The sequence below is a fragment of the Temnothorax americanus genome, unplaced genomic scaffold, assembly GCF_048541705.1.
Source record: "Temnothorax americanus isolate GAGA-0224 unplaced genomic scaffold, ASM4854170v1 Scaffold43, whole genome shotgun sequence".
Lineage (NCBI taxonomy): Eukaryota > Metazoa > Arthropoda > Insecta > Hymenoptera > Formicidae > Temnothorax > Temnothorax americanus.
Genome location: NW_027509581.1, coordinates 1,225,352 through 1,241,651, shown reverse-complemented (window position 1 = coordinate 1,241,651; position 16,300 = coordinate 1,225,352). Strand labels below are relative to the sequence as shown.

General features: G+C 39.6%; 1 protein-coding gene across 5 annotated transcripts; it reads left to right on the top strand.

Moving 5' to 3' along the window:
• Nucleotides 1-223: 223 nt before the first annotated feature.
• Nucleotides 224-16,142, top strand: LOC143903048 (proton-coupled zinc antiporter SLC30A2). 5 transcript variants are annotated; one of them, XM_077416396.1, is made up of 9 exons: nt 224-457; nt 548-754; nt 12,601-12,788; nt 13,107-13,223; nt 13,352-13,500; nt 13,835-13,986; nt 14,347-14,554; nt 14,846-15,086; nt 15,426-16,142. In XM_077416396.1, the coding sequence occupies exons 1-9, from the start codon at nt 315-317 to the stop codon at nt 15,569-15,571; spliced, it is 1,551 nt and encodes a 516-aa protein (XP_077272522.1). In that variant the 5' UTR covers nt 224-314; the 3' UTR covers nt 15,572-16,142. The 5 variants fall into 5 exon arrangements, with proteins under 5 accessions (XP_077272522.1, XP_077272523.1, XP_077272524.1 ...); XM_077416397.1 differs by lacking the exon at nt 224-457 and having other exon boundaries at nt 554-754; XM_077416398.1 differs by lacking the exons at nt 224-457; nt 548-754 and adding an exon at nt 1,713-1,753.
• Nucleotides 16,143-16,300: the final 158 nt, after the last annotated feature.

Genomic DNA, 16,300 nt, shown 5'->3' with positions numbered 1-16,300 from the left:
GGGAATTTATTTTGAACGCCGCGGCCGCGAAGTGAATCAGAGCGAGGCGAACGAAGAAATTCGACACATTTCTATAACCCAAACATTCCATAATTCAACAATCCTCGATTTCGATTATCGAATGGGAATAATGGAGCGACGATCGGGCAGAGGCTTGAAATCATTGCGCCTCATCATTGACCATCTTTCAATCAAGGATCGAGGATCGAGCGTGACGCGCGAGGTCGCGCAAAATATAGACTAATTTCTCGCGATAAAACGCTCTTTTATCATCGTTTATCGTGCTTCGCTTGATTTCGTGGATCGATGGACGTATGAAATCGGAGCAACTTCGTCATCACACATCTGTGCATCGGAACAGGAGCGACTTTTATCGACGGCTCTCGGGGACGAAGATATCGGGTGAATTAATCCGAGTCATCGCTTTACACGCATCCCCCTTGTTCATAATATTTATGTAAGCATGGTTCAGGAAGGAGAGAGAGAGAATTAGACCGCCACGCACTAATGACATCTCCCGACGCATAGTAACCCCGCGCTGTCGCAGATTTGCCTTGCCTTGCCTTGGCTGCGCGGTCGGCTTGGCGGTCGGCTTCTGTCAATTGTTCGATGCTCGCGTGCCCGTGTCGTTCGCGCTTCTCCTCGCCGACGGCCCGTCCAGAAAATTTCACGACATGGAAAACAGTGGAGCTAAGTCTGGCGCCAACATAGAATTTCTCACCGTCGTCGTGGAGCAAAATAACAAAGCCAACGAGTAAGTTTCACTTTGATAATATTTTGGTGATGCCAGAGGGATACGATTCGTTTTCGAATTTCTCATTTGATAGAATATATGACACGTGTCTCCGTCGAGAGTTCGTCGCGTATTTGATGCGAAAAACGTGCATTTCTTATCTTTTAACGTATTTGGTAGTAAAATTGTTGCAATTTAAATAATCCGACATATGCAATTCAAGCAATTGAAATAATTTAAAGCGATATGATGGTGTGAAAAAAGTAAAAATAGAAAATGAAGTAGAAAGAAAATGCTTAAATCATCTTCTGAGTTTGGAAAATTACAAATTTATTTGACTAAATATTTGACAAAACACTAAACGTAGTGTTTTGTAACTTATAGCATATAATAGAAATATTTACCTAATTTTTTCTATTTTGTTGAAACTTTTGCTTTAAATTGCGTCGCTTATTTATTACTTACTGGAACCTATATTACGATATAGCATCAAGTTATCGAGTATCGACCATTAAGTACCTTGACAGCGACAAAAAAAATATAAAGTAATTTCGATCGATCGTCAGAAAGTTGCAGTAATAAATTTATGGCTACGGAGTAGGCAATTGTAATAGTGATACAATTCATCGAAAAATCTGAAATGGCGCATTAAATTATCAGGGACATGCCAATCATTAAAAGTTGTGCGACCATTTACGCTTTTTTATCGTCGATGGCGTTCGTACACGTAGTTTTTGATAGACAGACGGAGGTCATCCAATAATAGATATCATTATTTCTTTCTGTTTAACACCTCTGTGTATCGACCTTTTTTTTCTCGCGATCCGAATCACGTTTCCGCGTAAACGTAAAAATCCAACCCCCAAGTATCCAATTGTTTTACGCGGAACCCTACCCCTCGTCTCGCGATATGCCGCCGAAAGAGTTACAAAATATCATCGCGCTAGGTAATAGCCGGTAGTCCTGATCGAAACACCATTCGGCCACCGTGAAAATGGACTTCGGCTGCATCGTCGACGAGTAAATAAGTTGAAAAATTACTCTTGTTCTCGCTTTCAGATTATTTGCGATACGAGAAAAGGATCATTATTATCATTTCGATCAGATTTGCCCAGTTTTATTTTCACAAACGGTTCAGATGATTTAATTCGAAGTGACTCCAATTTAGAGACGTATGTGATTTAGAGTCTAAACGAATTTCCGTAATTGCATTGTGTTGATTAATGTGTTTTGTATTATGTTTAATAAGTGTAGCGATAGCAAGACCTAGTTTGTTAGAGATAAATTAAGTATTCTCAGCTCCTCGCGCTTTTTGCTCGCGTTTTTCCGGGTATCTTATAACATTGTATTTGCGTTGCGCATTATTGATCAATGATGCACGATGCAAACTATGACTGTCGTGCACATGACCACCTTTAAAAATAAGTGTGCACAATAGGTAGCATATCTTTAATATTTTATCGCACGTTGGACGTTGGGAATAGCTGATTTCTTATGATGCATCGAGTGAACACGATTTTTGTCATATAACTAGAACTTAAAACTAGAGTACTAGACGAACATTTTTGACATCGTTAAATTTATTTTAATTTAACTTATTATCATTCTTTATATTAATCTATTTTATTTTAACTATTAGCAGAGAGAGAAGAGAACACATCCCAGGTAGCACATACACGTTTCAGAAATGATTTATAAACGTTTTTCCGAAACGTTTTATAACCGACTTCTAGAAACGTTTCTCACGAGTAAAAATGTCCATTCGAAAAACGTTCGCGCGATGGAACGTTTCTTTTCCGATAAAATAACGTTTAAAAATTATAGAAACGTTTTATTTTAATGATAAATACATTTTAAATTCCTACTTTTCACATCTTTTGAACGTGTTTATGACGTCTTTGAGACATGCGTGAGAATGTTCTAGAAGCTTTATGCATGTACCATCTATGACGTCTATTCTTTTTCGAAGAAATTCGTGAACTGGTGCACACATTCGTGCAATAAGTTAAAGTGAAACAAAATATACTTCTCTCACTCTAATTGCATTACTCTGATGTGCACTAGTTCAGGAAGTTTTTCAAAACGGAACACACGTATAAATGTTCTTTCAATGGCCACGTTCAGCAGAACGTTTATTTTGCAACTGTTGGAAGTTTTCTAAGCCCAGATTTGTCCAATGACAAATAAATTAAGACCGGTAGGACAAAATTAATTTAAGTAAATAAGTGGATATATGTGCATGAATAAAATAATTTATTTTGTGCAATATAATTATTACAATATAAATTTAAATGTTATAAAAAAGGCTATATTAAAGCTATTATCTATATAGATAAAGCAAATTATAATTTTGGAAGGAAAAATTTAACAAATAGGTATTTTTGTTAACTGTAGAAACGTAAAAAATACGTTTCTTAAATCATGGTTTCAAAAACAATTTTGTTCAAACGTTTCTTAATGGTTCTTTACGGTTATGAAACTATGTATACGTTCAAAAAACGTATATGAAAGTAATATGTGCTACCTGGGATACAGATATTAATTGTGCTGTTTTTTTCCGATTTACTTATCTTACTTTAAACTGTCTCTTCCGTAGCAATTTTATTAACAGTAAAAATATCATGACAAACGTACACGTGACTGCCAGCATTTAAAAAAAAAAACATGCGTAAGCATATCTGTAATATTTTATCGCACATTGAACGTTGAAAATAGCAGATTCTTTTACGCTGCATCGAGTAAACATGACTACTTAGAACTTGATCCGTTTACTTGTTATTAAGATCTCAAAATCTCGAGTATCTACTTGCAACTCGTGCGTTCGCGTAAAAGAGTCACACAGCGGTCTCGCGCTGCGCGTGTATTTGGCGCGAGACACTATGCCGTGTCTCTTGATCTTTGTCATGTAAAACTTGAAACTAGACAAACGTTTTTGACATCGTTAATGATAAATTTGTTTCAATTTAACTTATTATCATTCTTTATACTAATCTGTTTTTGTAATCTTTTATTTGAACTATTAACAAAGAAAGAAGAAAACACGTGTATATTGTACTATTTTCGTTCGACTTATTTATTTAACTAGACATCACAGACACGCGCTTCGCGCGCGCTATTTAGCTTTAACATTATACTTTTACTATTACACTATTAACCCTTGATACATATTAATGCGTCGTCTACAATGGCAGCAGGAGAATGCAGTAAGGCGTAAGCAGTAAGCTACTGACCAACCGCAGTGGATTATTCTTGAATTGTAAAAATCCCATTAGTCAATAACTTACTGCTATATGTAGCGGGTTGCGGCTGATCTTACTGATTAAAACGAGCATAATTTTAATGAGATTCGTTAATTATTTTGGCTAAAATTTGGGAAAAACCTATCGGCATTTAAAAAGAAATATGCGCGTAACAGGCAGGTATTTTTAATATTTTATCGCATATTTTGGATGTTGGGAATGGCTATCTGATTTTTATGCTGCATCGGATGAGCACAATTTTTGTCATAATATGACGAAAATTTAGTTATATTATAACTAAAACTAGAACATTATTGATATCGTTTTTGTTTTAATTTAGTTTATTATCATTCTTTACATTAATTTGTTTTATTTCAATTATTAGCATAGAGAAAAAAAGAGAAAGAAGAAAATACATAAATATTGTATTGTTTTTTTCAGCATATTTATTTTATTTTAAACTGTCTCTTCCGCAGCTGCTTATAATTTAATATTCCAAAGAGCCAACTATATATTGTATACGATTGCACAGATGCATGGCACAAGTTTAACAAGAAAAAGTATTTATTTTTCAAGAATGTTTGAAGCACTCCCCCCCCCCAACTACATATTCGTGCATTTGTCGTATATTTTTCTCCGTGCAGTTACATCTCCTTCGAAAGTGTAAGGCCTGTTCTTTTTACCTAAACTTCTCGAACAGTTCATCTTTTATCTTTTTCTCTCCAACGTGAAAAGAAAAGGAGGAAAGATGAACCGTGCGAGAAGTTCAGATAAAAAGAACAGGTCTATTCGAGCTAACATTCCCACGTTCCTCGCCGGAATCTTTATCGTATTTTCACGATTCTTTCGTCGATTTCTTTATGATTTTACAAGCCACGATCGTCGACAAAGATATTGCCGAGGTCTCGACATTTCTCCGAGGACAAATCGACCCTCGCTCGATCGTCGATCGAGTCTTCGTCGAAATCTAACGCGATCGCGAGGAAGAATCGCCTCTCGATTACGAAATCCGTTTCCTCGCGCGATCGGCACACGCGCCGCGTGCTCCTGCATCACGTGCGTCCGCTGTGTATACCTCTCTGGAAAGTTACGCGAACATACCCGCGTGTTTATTTGCACCTTCGCCATTCGCTCAGTCTCGATCCGCGATCCACAACGTGATCGACGGCAGCACGCGTAAACTTTCGCTTGGACTCCTCGCTTCAACGGGACCTCGGGATATTTCGCTACGATCGGTGAAGTCTTCAGGAGAGGAATCACATCGCTGATCCAAGGAATCCTTTTCCCTTTTCCATTTTTAAGTCGAAATCGACATTTCGCGTTGGACGCGGGAGCCGAGCGACTTTCGTAGAACGCTATCGGTCCCGCGCGTTTCATTCGAGACTCTCGAACGAGATACTGATAAGACGAATATTGCCGGGGCGCGATTACTGGCGAAGACACGCGGTGCGAGAGGGACAATAAGTGTCGATCGACTACGCGCTCGCCGATAAAATCGCGCGAATGACTCGCGCGACTATTAAATCCATTGCGGATGCAATAAACCGGATCCGGACTTGTGAAAGCACCTGTTGACACCAAAATGAACGTGCGGAGCTGTCGAACACAGCAGGACACGAGATATATCAGTGGTACCATCAAATGCAACAGGATGTTCCGAAGTTTCAGAGACTGACGCAACGTGCGATGAGACGGAAGATTTCCGTCTAAAAAGCAATTAATTCGATCAGCCGGGTCGGAGCTTATTTGCTTTTTCCTCGACGATTTCTCTCCCAGACGAGTTCAAAGACACTTGACATTACGGGCTACGAAAAAACAGCCTGTGTACTTGGTGGACGTGTCGGGTGTGGGACGAAGGCTCTCGATTACGACGAGACATATCTTCTCCAAATGGAGATAGAAGAAATAGACGGAGACGGAGACAACAGATAGAAAGGGAGCGAGAGAGTCGACGTGTCAGCGAGTGGGGATTCCCGATAAAGACAGACCGACCGAGAGGAAAGGCAGATGAGGGACTCTGGGAAGGAAGAGTATTAAAAAAAAGAGAGGAAAGAGAGAGACAGAGAGAAAGAGAGAGAGAGAGAGAGAGAGAGAGAGGGAGAGAGAAAGGGAAGGAGGGAAGAGAGAGAAGAGCGCGGACACATGTGAGAGGGAGAGAGAGGCCGATCGCTGATGTTAGATCTTTTATCTGTCGGTCGAGCGGGCCCGCCGGCTGAACACGGGCCCTCTTTCCACCGAAAGAGCGGGGCTCCCTGTTCTTCGTTCGACGAGTGACGGGTGCAGTCGATCCGCGTCCCTCCGGTCGTCCGGAGGACGACAGAGACAATCCCCGCATACACGACTATACGCTGAGATTACGGCACGCAACCAGTCGCCGCGCCTCCCGCCCCGTCCCCCGTCCGCCGCCTCCACCCGCGCTCCACCGCTCCTCTCGGATGAGCGCGCCGCAATCTCTCGTCTTCCTCTTTTTTTTCCCGGCGCTTGGCACTCGCCCGCGATTCGACAAAACCAAGGATCCGCTTGTACGGATCTCTCGTCCCAAGGAAGACTGGACACGGCGACGTCGCGCGATCGGCGGCCGACCGATTGCGAAGCTGGCTGGACCCGCGAGCGCTCCACCTCGGGAACGATCATGGATGACGAGAAGATCAAGCTGTGAGTTCCCATCGAGTTCTCAATCGTTGATCGCAGCAGGAGGATCCGCGCGGGATCCAGCGAGCGGAAAATTTCGCGAGATCGCGAAAACCTTCTCGCGGGGGGGGGGAGAGACTGGTCGCCAATCTTGGCCAATCTCTCCCGGATCGGTTCGCTCCACTTTGAGGGATGCATCTGTGACACGTCTCGATGCGCGACTAACTTCGTCCTCCGTGAATTTGTGACGAGTTCCGATTTCCGAAGAGAGATAACGATGTTACGTGAAAATAAAACGAGTGGTGTCTGGTGGAATCGGAAGATGGAGTGTGCTGTTTCCTGAAAGATAGTATCTTTCGGGAAAAATCGTTTATCTCCACCGGCTAATCTTCGCATCGCGCCGCGCGCGTCGAGCTTCCTCTCTTTTCGGAATACATTTGTTATTGGCACTAGGTATCATATTCTTGCTATCGAATTATATTGGCAGACGCGGAAGGTACGGGATAATCGTCGGCTGGTGGGATCGATTGGAAAATTAACCCTCGACGAGGGGAGTTCGAGAAATTACACGTCCGCAAATAATGTCGTCAATCATCAAGTTTTCTCGATAACACGTTGTCCAGGGTGATTCACAGGCATCGTGTAAAATATTTTGGATAATTTGTGTATTTATATTCAAGGCCCAAGTTCCTCTGGAAAAGTACCGAGGCGCCAGGAGTTTTTCAATTATTAATTTCTATGAATTCACAACTTCGAGTTTTCTATGTAGCACAACTTTATTGCAATATAGTATTGGCTAACAATGCGTATCCAATTTTTATGTTGGGTATAGACTAATTTCTCATATTGGTAAAGTAGGTAACTATATTGGTAAAGTAGACGATCGATCTGTCTTTTTGAGCTAATATTAACAGTGCACTTGCATTTTAAATAATCAGTATTAGCTTTTTATTGAGGAATATTCAAAAAGCCCAAGACATTCCGAATACAACCAATGTTCAACCAACGTGTTGCCGTCAGTTACTAGGGTTCTCATTTATGAACAAAAAAAAGTATTGGATATTATGCGAAATATAAAACGTCGAGGAGCAACCTTGAAAGAATCCAGAATATCGCGGAATATTATCAAAATATTCTCACTTTTTGTTGACGGGGAACGGCGCGACTATACCGACTTTTGACATTCGCACACTCGTCGCGTCGTCACGACGAGAAAGCCTTTCCTCTTACGATTTCTCTTTCCTCGGGCAATGTCTCCGCGTGCGTTTAACGAGCTCGATAAACTGAACTCGCTGATTGCCGAAATTTATGCGGCACTTTTTGCCGCGCCGCGCCGCGCGTGCATTGTAGCACCGCGAGCAACAAGGCCGCGATTCCCCTTCACTTTGCCACGCGACAGGATCTCTAATGTGATAGCACGCGAGGACGTGCAACCAGTTTCGCGAGCGTTTGACAAAAACGTGCGTTTTCTTCCGATTGAATCGTCGCGCATAGCCGCCAGCACAGTTCTCGCGCCTGTAAAAATGACAAAACGTGTTTTTCCCGGACGTTTTGTTTTTTTTTATCGACTCCAGACTCCACGCATCTCGGTGCGTAGATGTAAGAATGCGCGAGTTTCCTCGTCTGGAGGAAACTCGCTTTTTATTATTTCTTGTACGTTAATTATATAAAATCATAGTCTTTTCGCGTACAACTTTGTTTTGCGAAAGTTTATTCCGAGAAATAGAATTCTAGAACGTAAACAAGAATCATCTTGTTGCTTTCCGCTGACAACTTTCATCGAATTGGTTCTGTCGCTCCGTTTTCTGGGTATTCCCCGCCTCGGGTATTCGCACGATGAATATCATTGAACTCGGATAAAATCGCGCCGGGGCATTATTTACGTAAATCGTAACTCCGAGGAACTACGTAATTACACGTCGAGCTACTCGTGCGAGGATGATAAGAGGAGTGCACTCTCGCGTGATTCCCGGCTTCGGTTTTGTTCATCACACGGAGTATTTTCAGGCGAACGCCGCCGGAATAACGGGACCTATAGCTTCGAGCGACCTAAAAACATTGCCGTCGGTGTCCATGGACCTTCAAAACGTAGCCTTGAAATACTTCGGCGTTGCCGAGATCTCTTTTTTTTACATATGCATTGGTAGTCCACGTAAAACATGAATGGACCCACTGTGACCCACTGTCACACTTGCATATTCGTAATTCCATTAAATAATTTTAAGATAACTTGAAGCTGTATGTACACTGAACCAGCGATCGATCAACGATACGATTTACACCTGATTCAAATGGAAAATAATAATTTTTTTTTTTTTTTTATTTCGTATTTAGATATATTTTTGAAGTTATATCGAAGCTATATTTTCTTCAGCTATACTGAAGCCAATACTGAAGCTATATGTTTTTTTTTCACGTTAAAAGACGTACGCAGTCCTTTTACGCGGACAGATATTTTTGGAGGCCTGTAACATGAAATATGAAAATTGTTAACTTAATCGTTAGCTTAATCGAGCTGCGTGATAAATGCCAGACGGAAATACGAGACAAATAATACGTGCAAATAATCTTGCTGGACTATCCTCTTTAAAAGCTCGCTGCTAGATCGAATGTCGTTATGGAGAAGAACGATCATCAACAATCGTTTAAAGCACGATCGTTCGCGGTTGACTTCTTGCAGGGTTTCTCTCTCGTTAGCGCATCGTACCTGCGAAACCGCATACGCCACAAGTTTCTTTTTTCTCTTCTCTGCTTCTTTTTTTTATATACTTGATTATCGGCCTGTTACGCTTTCCAGGGGTTAAGAACAACGAATCGTTAATTCACGATTGTTTAACCGAATCTGCTGTACGCAATTTTCGCGGCGCATAGGTAGGACTGGCTTTCTTTTACCTCCGGTAAATACCAATCCGTCTGTAATTATACTAATCCATTTTGCCATCAACACCGTCGTCAATTTTATGTTCGGCACGCTGTTATCTCGCGTTAAATCGTAAGTGCCAAGTAGTGGCATTTGCGAAGTGGATAATTTTACAGCCGTTGTAACGATGATCACGTTTTATCGCGGGGGTAGGAAGGGTGCACTCGCGCGTATGTATGCGATCGCGATCGTGCGATCCTGAAACGATCATAGGCGCCGCGATGCGCAAGGATCGACGCGCTTGTTCGAGTTTTCTTCCTGGAGTAATCAATCTAGGATATATTACAAAAAAAGAATCTCTTTTTTTTATAACAATATAACAATTATTTAAATGATATTAATATTAATACAATTAATATTTAATATTATCGATTCAGCTAACAACATTCTACAACTGCATATTCAGCTAATGACTTTATTTCCGTCAAAATTCTCGTTATTCGATACCCGTTCTTAGACTCTTTAGTACTAGTAAACGATTAGAGAACATGATTAGACTATTTCTATTAAGAGAGACACTGATATCTCCACAAGAATTCCAGTTATATGTATATCCAGCGATAGACTTTTTTCTACTAGAAGGCATGCGTCTCTTGTCGACGCCTATGGAAGTGGTTTTTTTCTCTCTCTCTCTCGACGAGGCTCGACTGTTGTTCTCGTATTATCACAGTATAATTACTACGAAACACTGACATGGTGTCGGATAGCATGACGGCGGAGCGGCAAATCGATCGTCGTCGGTTATTAATCCGCCGCGGCCGGTGCATCTGATTAATTATTTAAGAGCACGTGACGAGATGCAGGCATCTCAACCGATCCGAAAACACATATAATCCGATACAGATAATTGTAATGCAGATTGCCGTGGGTATAAAGAGCGCGTTTTGGCAATAAAATGACGATGACTTTCGAGAAGCGGTGAACTCTCCGCTTGTCTATTTTCCTCTCGATTTTCCCATTGCTGTTCGCTATCGGTCGTTCAAATGACGATGAACGGGAGGTTTCCACAAAGTTGTGAAACCATTTGTCATTTTCTCTCTGGCGGGCGTAGGAGGTGAAGAGATAAGCGAGACCACGCGTGTATCGTAGACGAAAGGAAGTACACGCGAGATACGCATCGACGCGAGTCCTCGCGTTGTCCTCGCGTCTCATATCTTTGATATCGGCAAAAACCCACAAAGTCGTGGCCCATCGTCGAGCACCTTGACTCAGCGACGAAGGCCGTCACGAATCTCCGTGAATATCTGGTCACCCGCTCCTAGCTGAAGGACAAATTCCCGAGGGTCGACCTTCTTTTTCCGCGCCGTACGCGGCCCCCCCAGAAAGATTAAGGCTACGCGATAAAAAAAAATATATAATAGGTGTAACTCGCGATGAGATGGAAATTATGAGCTTGATAGTTTAACGTTTAACGAGAGCCCCGACCAAAAACGTTTACAGTTCGCAGATAGAAGTCCTTTGTTAAGTTTTCAATAATTATGTAAGTACATTTTTATATATTATATAATATGTGCATATACCTATATGTATATACATATACATATAATATTATATAAATGTGTGTGTGTGTATATCATGATGTGACGTAAAAATGTTCCGGAGGAATTCAGACGCGGCTTCATACCCAATTCTTTCGCACGTATACATAATGGCGTAAGCGCGCGATATCGCGGACCTTCATCTTCATCGATATTCTTCGATCGTGTGACTTTGCACACGGCATCATTGTCACCGTCATTGAATCAGTCACTGATTAGGGGAACGCAGAGGGAGAGCGCGTGTAACGAATGCGCATTTGCGCACGGCATCATCATTGATATCTGCTTGATAGATAATATAGCATTCTGCGCGGAAGGTGATAAGAACTGGTCACGTATTCGTGTATATAATGTATTACTGTTGTTAAAGCGTGTAATAATGTCAACAATACGTATTATGCATACAATACGTTTCCGGCAGGCTCGTTACGAAATTGCTTACGCAATTAGAATGGAGTAGAAATACATGATTTTTGTATCCTCTATATGTTGATACCTCTTCATTATTCTTACACATTCTCTTTACTTGCAAGTTTTCTTTCTTTTCTTAGAAATATTGATCATTCTTAATATCAAGATTCGGATTTTTAAGAATATGAATACTCTTATATGAATAATCTTAATATTATTCTAAGAAATATTGATTTCTTAGTATTATTAAGGAATATTCGCGTTTAAAAATAAAAAATAAGGCGAATAAGGCTTCTCTATCAAATAATTGAAATAAAGATTAAAAGATATAGATTTTCAATAAATTTTCGCAAAATTCTGGTCAAGAAATAAATTCTGTAAAAAAGTACGAATTTTATTTTTATTACATTAATTGACTTTATATCGAGTTTCTCGTTCCATAAATAGTTGTACCACTTCCTCGTATCACGTCGACCGATCAGGCATGAATATCTCCCGTATACAGATCTTATCTAAGAAAGCTAAGAAGCAGAAGAGATAGCCGCAATTTTCGATATTGTGGTTAATAAACCAATCAATAGATTGACAAACAAAAAGTTATCGAAATCATTTCGACATTCCCAAAAAGTTCAACGAAATAAAACTAGCACGATAAATGAGACGCTTGACGAAACTAGATAATTTCTCAAACGAAATGACTCTACAAAGATACGTCATGTTTTTTCCTCGAATCATCGGCAAGCCGCATGGATTATAGTTCACTAATACGTAATCGCTTTCTTCCATTGCGCAACATAAGAAAGAGTGATCGCTGTGTGCGCCGTGCGCCATTTATACAATCGCGAAGAATAGAGAAAAGATACTAAATACCTTACATGTATAAGTAATTGTTATTTATAATTTATAAATAATAAATAATATATCTATGAATATAATTATAATCAATTATAATAGGATTATAAATGATAATCGAAAGCGTAGCATTTCATTTTGCCTCAAAGTCGGCCGCGTTAAGTAAAGGATCTATAACAGCTAGCGAAGTTATTATAGAGATTCCTCTGTACAAACAATTCTTTGTACCTTTACTTCAACTGTGTGAAGTAGAAATGGATTTATGATTGACTGCAGGTTCAAGGATAAGGCGATTTATGGCTATGGGACGAGCATACCGCCGAATAACAACGAGGATGAAGAAAGTGAGATGTCCCCGCGGAAGGTCATCTTCTGCGTTCATGGAAAATTGTCAGGTTGTTGTACGGTGGTGAAAGGCTCCGGCGACGAAAATGCATCCGCGGACTATCAACAAAATCCGACAAGTATACGTTTTCCTCAGCAAGTATTTCATCGCGCATATTTGAGAAAATAAAGTAAAAATTATTCCAAAAATAGAAATAATAACGATAAATAATTATAAGAATATTCGTCCAATTCTCTATCGGCGCGTTTCAAATTAATCGAAGAGACTATAAGAAGAATAAAGAAACTGGATGTGTTTCCACGTTATATTTGTATTATATTAAAATATCTAATTTTTGCATCAATCAAATAGCTCTAATTGACATTTGACGAAACTGACTTTTCGAACTCCTTTCCTTTTAAATAAACTGAATTCTTTTTCTTACGATTGCTTTTAGTGTCTCCGGAAGATCACTGTCACAGGGAGAGGAACGAGGAGATCGATAAAAAAGCCCGAAAGAAGTTGTTGATAGCCAGTGCGCTCTGCGTTATTTTCATGATAGCAGAAATCGTCGGTAATACAACAAAATACACGTTATCTGTGTAAACGAAAATACTTTGTAGAAGATAAATTATGAGCGCGGGCACACCAGTTATCGTGCATATACATAAATTTTCTTTTTATTTTTCTTCTCCTCTTCAGGCGGTGTATTATCGAACAGCTTGGCGATAGCGACCGATGCCGCACATTTGTTGACTGACTTCGCGTCTTTTATGATATCTCTCTTCTCCATCTGGGTCGCTGGTAGACCAGCCACCAGAAAAATGCCTTTTGGTTGGTATCGAGCGGAGGTGAGTACTTTTTTTTTACTCTCCTTCAAATATAGATATTGAGATAAACTAAATCGAGCGAAAAATTAAACGTTAAATTTTATCGACAAATAAAAATGTAATATAGTTAATTTAGATGCAGAAATTAGTGAAGTGTAACATATGGAATAAATATTGCCTGAATGTGATTAAAAGCCGTTTCAAATTAATTTCGAACTGTTCGCGGTATATATTGTACTACAAAAAAACAGTTAATACACATGCGGAAATTTTCTTGTAAATTATCTTGTAAAACATTAGAAATATTACAAATTGATGGAAATTGATAATGAGAAATTTTTTATACGCGTTTTAGGTCATCGGAGCATTGACTTCAGTTTTGTTAATATGGGTGGTCACCGGCATCTTATTCTACCTCGCGATAGAGAGAATCGTCCACAAGGACTTCGAGTTGGACGCCACGGTGATGCTGATCACGTCGGCGGTTGGTGTTGCGGTAAATCTAGTGTTAGTGATATCATTAACGATAATATTTATTTAATCTTCTGCGCGACCCCCCCAACGGCGATTCATACATGGCAACGCGATACCATGCACGATTGTTCACGAAGTTCTTATAGCAATGGGAATTACAATGTGCATAACAACATTAATCGAGTATTCCTTCGTTGTGCAATTCGAACGATAACGATACGAATTACGGCAATTTGAATGTGAGAAATTAATGAGAAATCGTTGAGAATTAATCGAGTTAAATGGCTTGATAAAATATTTAGCAGAAATCGGTTGCAACAAAATTTCCGAAATTAGACTCGCATCTTTAATTGCTTTAGAGATAACCGCACCGTGTATAATTTGGCATTGCAGAATGGGGCTGTCGTTGCATCAGCATGGCCATAGTCACGGCGGGCATAGCCACGATAGAGGCAGCGACGTGGAAAGTGAGCTTGATGGTGATCACAAAGGGGAGCATCAGAAAAGGAACATCAACGTGCGGGCCGCCTTCATCCACGTTTTGGGTGATTTTATTCAGAGCATAGGAGTATTTATCGCCGCATTAGTCATTTACTTTAAGGTATCTTCAAACTTTCGTCAGTAGTTTATCAATGTATTTACCAATGTATATATGTATATTATCAATGTATATATAATTGTGTCATGACGTATGGATCAAAGATAAAGTTTCGGAAAGTTTTTCGTTCTTGGGCTCTTTATATCTTTTATATCGAGATCGAGTCACACGTTTGTCCTTTATTTATTTTACTCTCGAGGAATTTTGTGACATTTTTGTAATTCAACAGATAGAGGCTTATCTATCGACGACACGATTTCAAGGCACGATTCTAATGATCGGCTTATGTTTCAGCCAAGTTGGAACATAGTGGATCCAATATGTACATTCCTCTTCTCCGTATTAGTTATCCTCACTACGGTGGCGATTATTAAGGACGTAGTTAACGTCCTGATGGAAGGTATTCCCAAGGGTTTCGAGTATTCCCAAGTGGAGAACACATTTATGCAAATAGATGGAGTCGTTAAGGTGCACAATCTTAGAATCTGGGCGCTCTCGCTCGACAAGACCGCTCTGTCGGCGCATCTTGCTATAAGTACGTACGTCCAAAAATACAATCCGACACGTGTATTTCTTATTTATGCATTTTAGTTATGGAACCTAAAGCTGAAGTCTTGAAATAACGTATTATGTCGTCACAAAGCGCGCTTAAAGCTCATATTTTTAGATTCTCAAATTTCCGCACTAATAATAGATCTTTTAGCAGCACTATAAATCTCTACATTCCTCGATTTGGAACTTTATAAAATCTTACATCTTATCGTTCATCTCTTCTACTCTTATAATAAATTGTATCATCACAAAATCGCGCATCTTGCTTCTATCGTCTATCATATTTATTATTTTTCATTAAAAATAACGTCTTTATTCGCAGAACCTGGAGCGAGTCCCCAGAACATCTTGCGAACCGCCACGCGGAATATCCACGACAAATACAAGTTCTTCGAGATGACGCTGCAGATAGAGGAATTCAACGAGCGAATGGAGAACTGCAAGCAGTGTAAAGCGCTGTCGCAATAAAGCTACCGTTTTTTATTGTACTTATGCGTGTCCCAGTCGCGATGTGCAACGAAGATAATTTTAGATTAGAAGTCTCGTGACCGTCACGAGATCGTCACGCTTCGCCGAATGAAGCCGGTGTGACACTGCTTTCATTCGCGAAAGCCGCGTATGCATCATTGCAGAACTCTTGTTATACTTTTTTCCTTTCTTTTTTTTTAATTTTGTGAAGATACGAGCAGTCATTGTCACTCGTACAACGCGCGATGTGTTTATTGTGATTAGTTCAATTGTTATTCCATCATAAGATAAATTATAATTAGTTTCGCAAATAAACGAAGTTGTATATCGTTAATGAATTCAATTACGACAAGCATTGTGTTTCTCGAATTGATTCCGTACTAATAAGTATTTTAATTAATATTCCAAGTTAAAGATTGTAATTAATATTATATATTTTTAAGAGTGACCCGTAAGTGTTTCAGTAAAAGTTACCAGTCTACCAGATATTGTAAAAGAAATATTGTATATATGCACAAAAAAGAGAAGAAGAGAACAAATAATAAATAAAAATTATTTTCAGCTCAATGAACTTTTGAGACAATTTGTCATAATTTAAGCATTCACATTGCAAGCTTAGTCGTTGCAGGGATACAAGTTATTATTGTATCTAATAAGTGTAAACAATTATTTTCTAATTAACTCAATTAATAAGAGCAGGAAATTTTTCATATATAATTATATGTATAT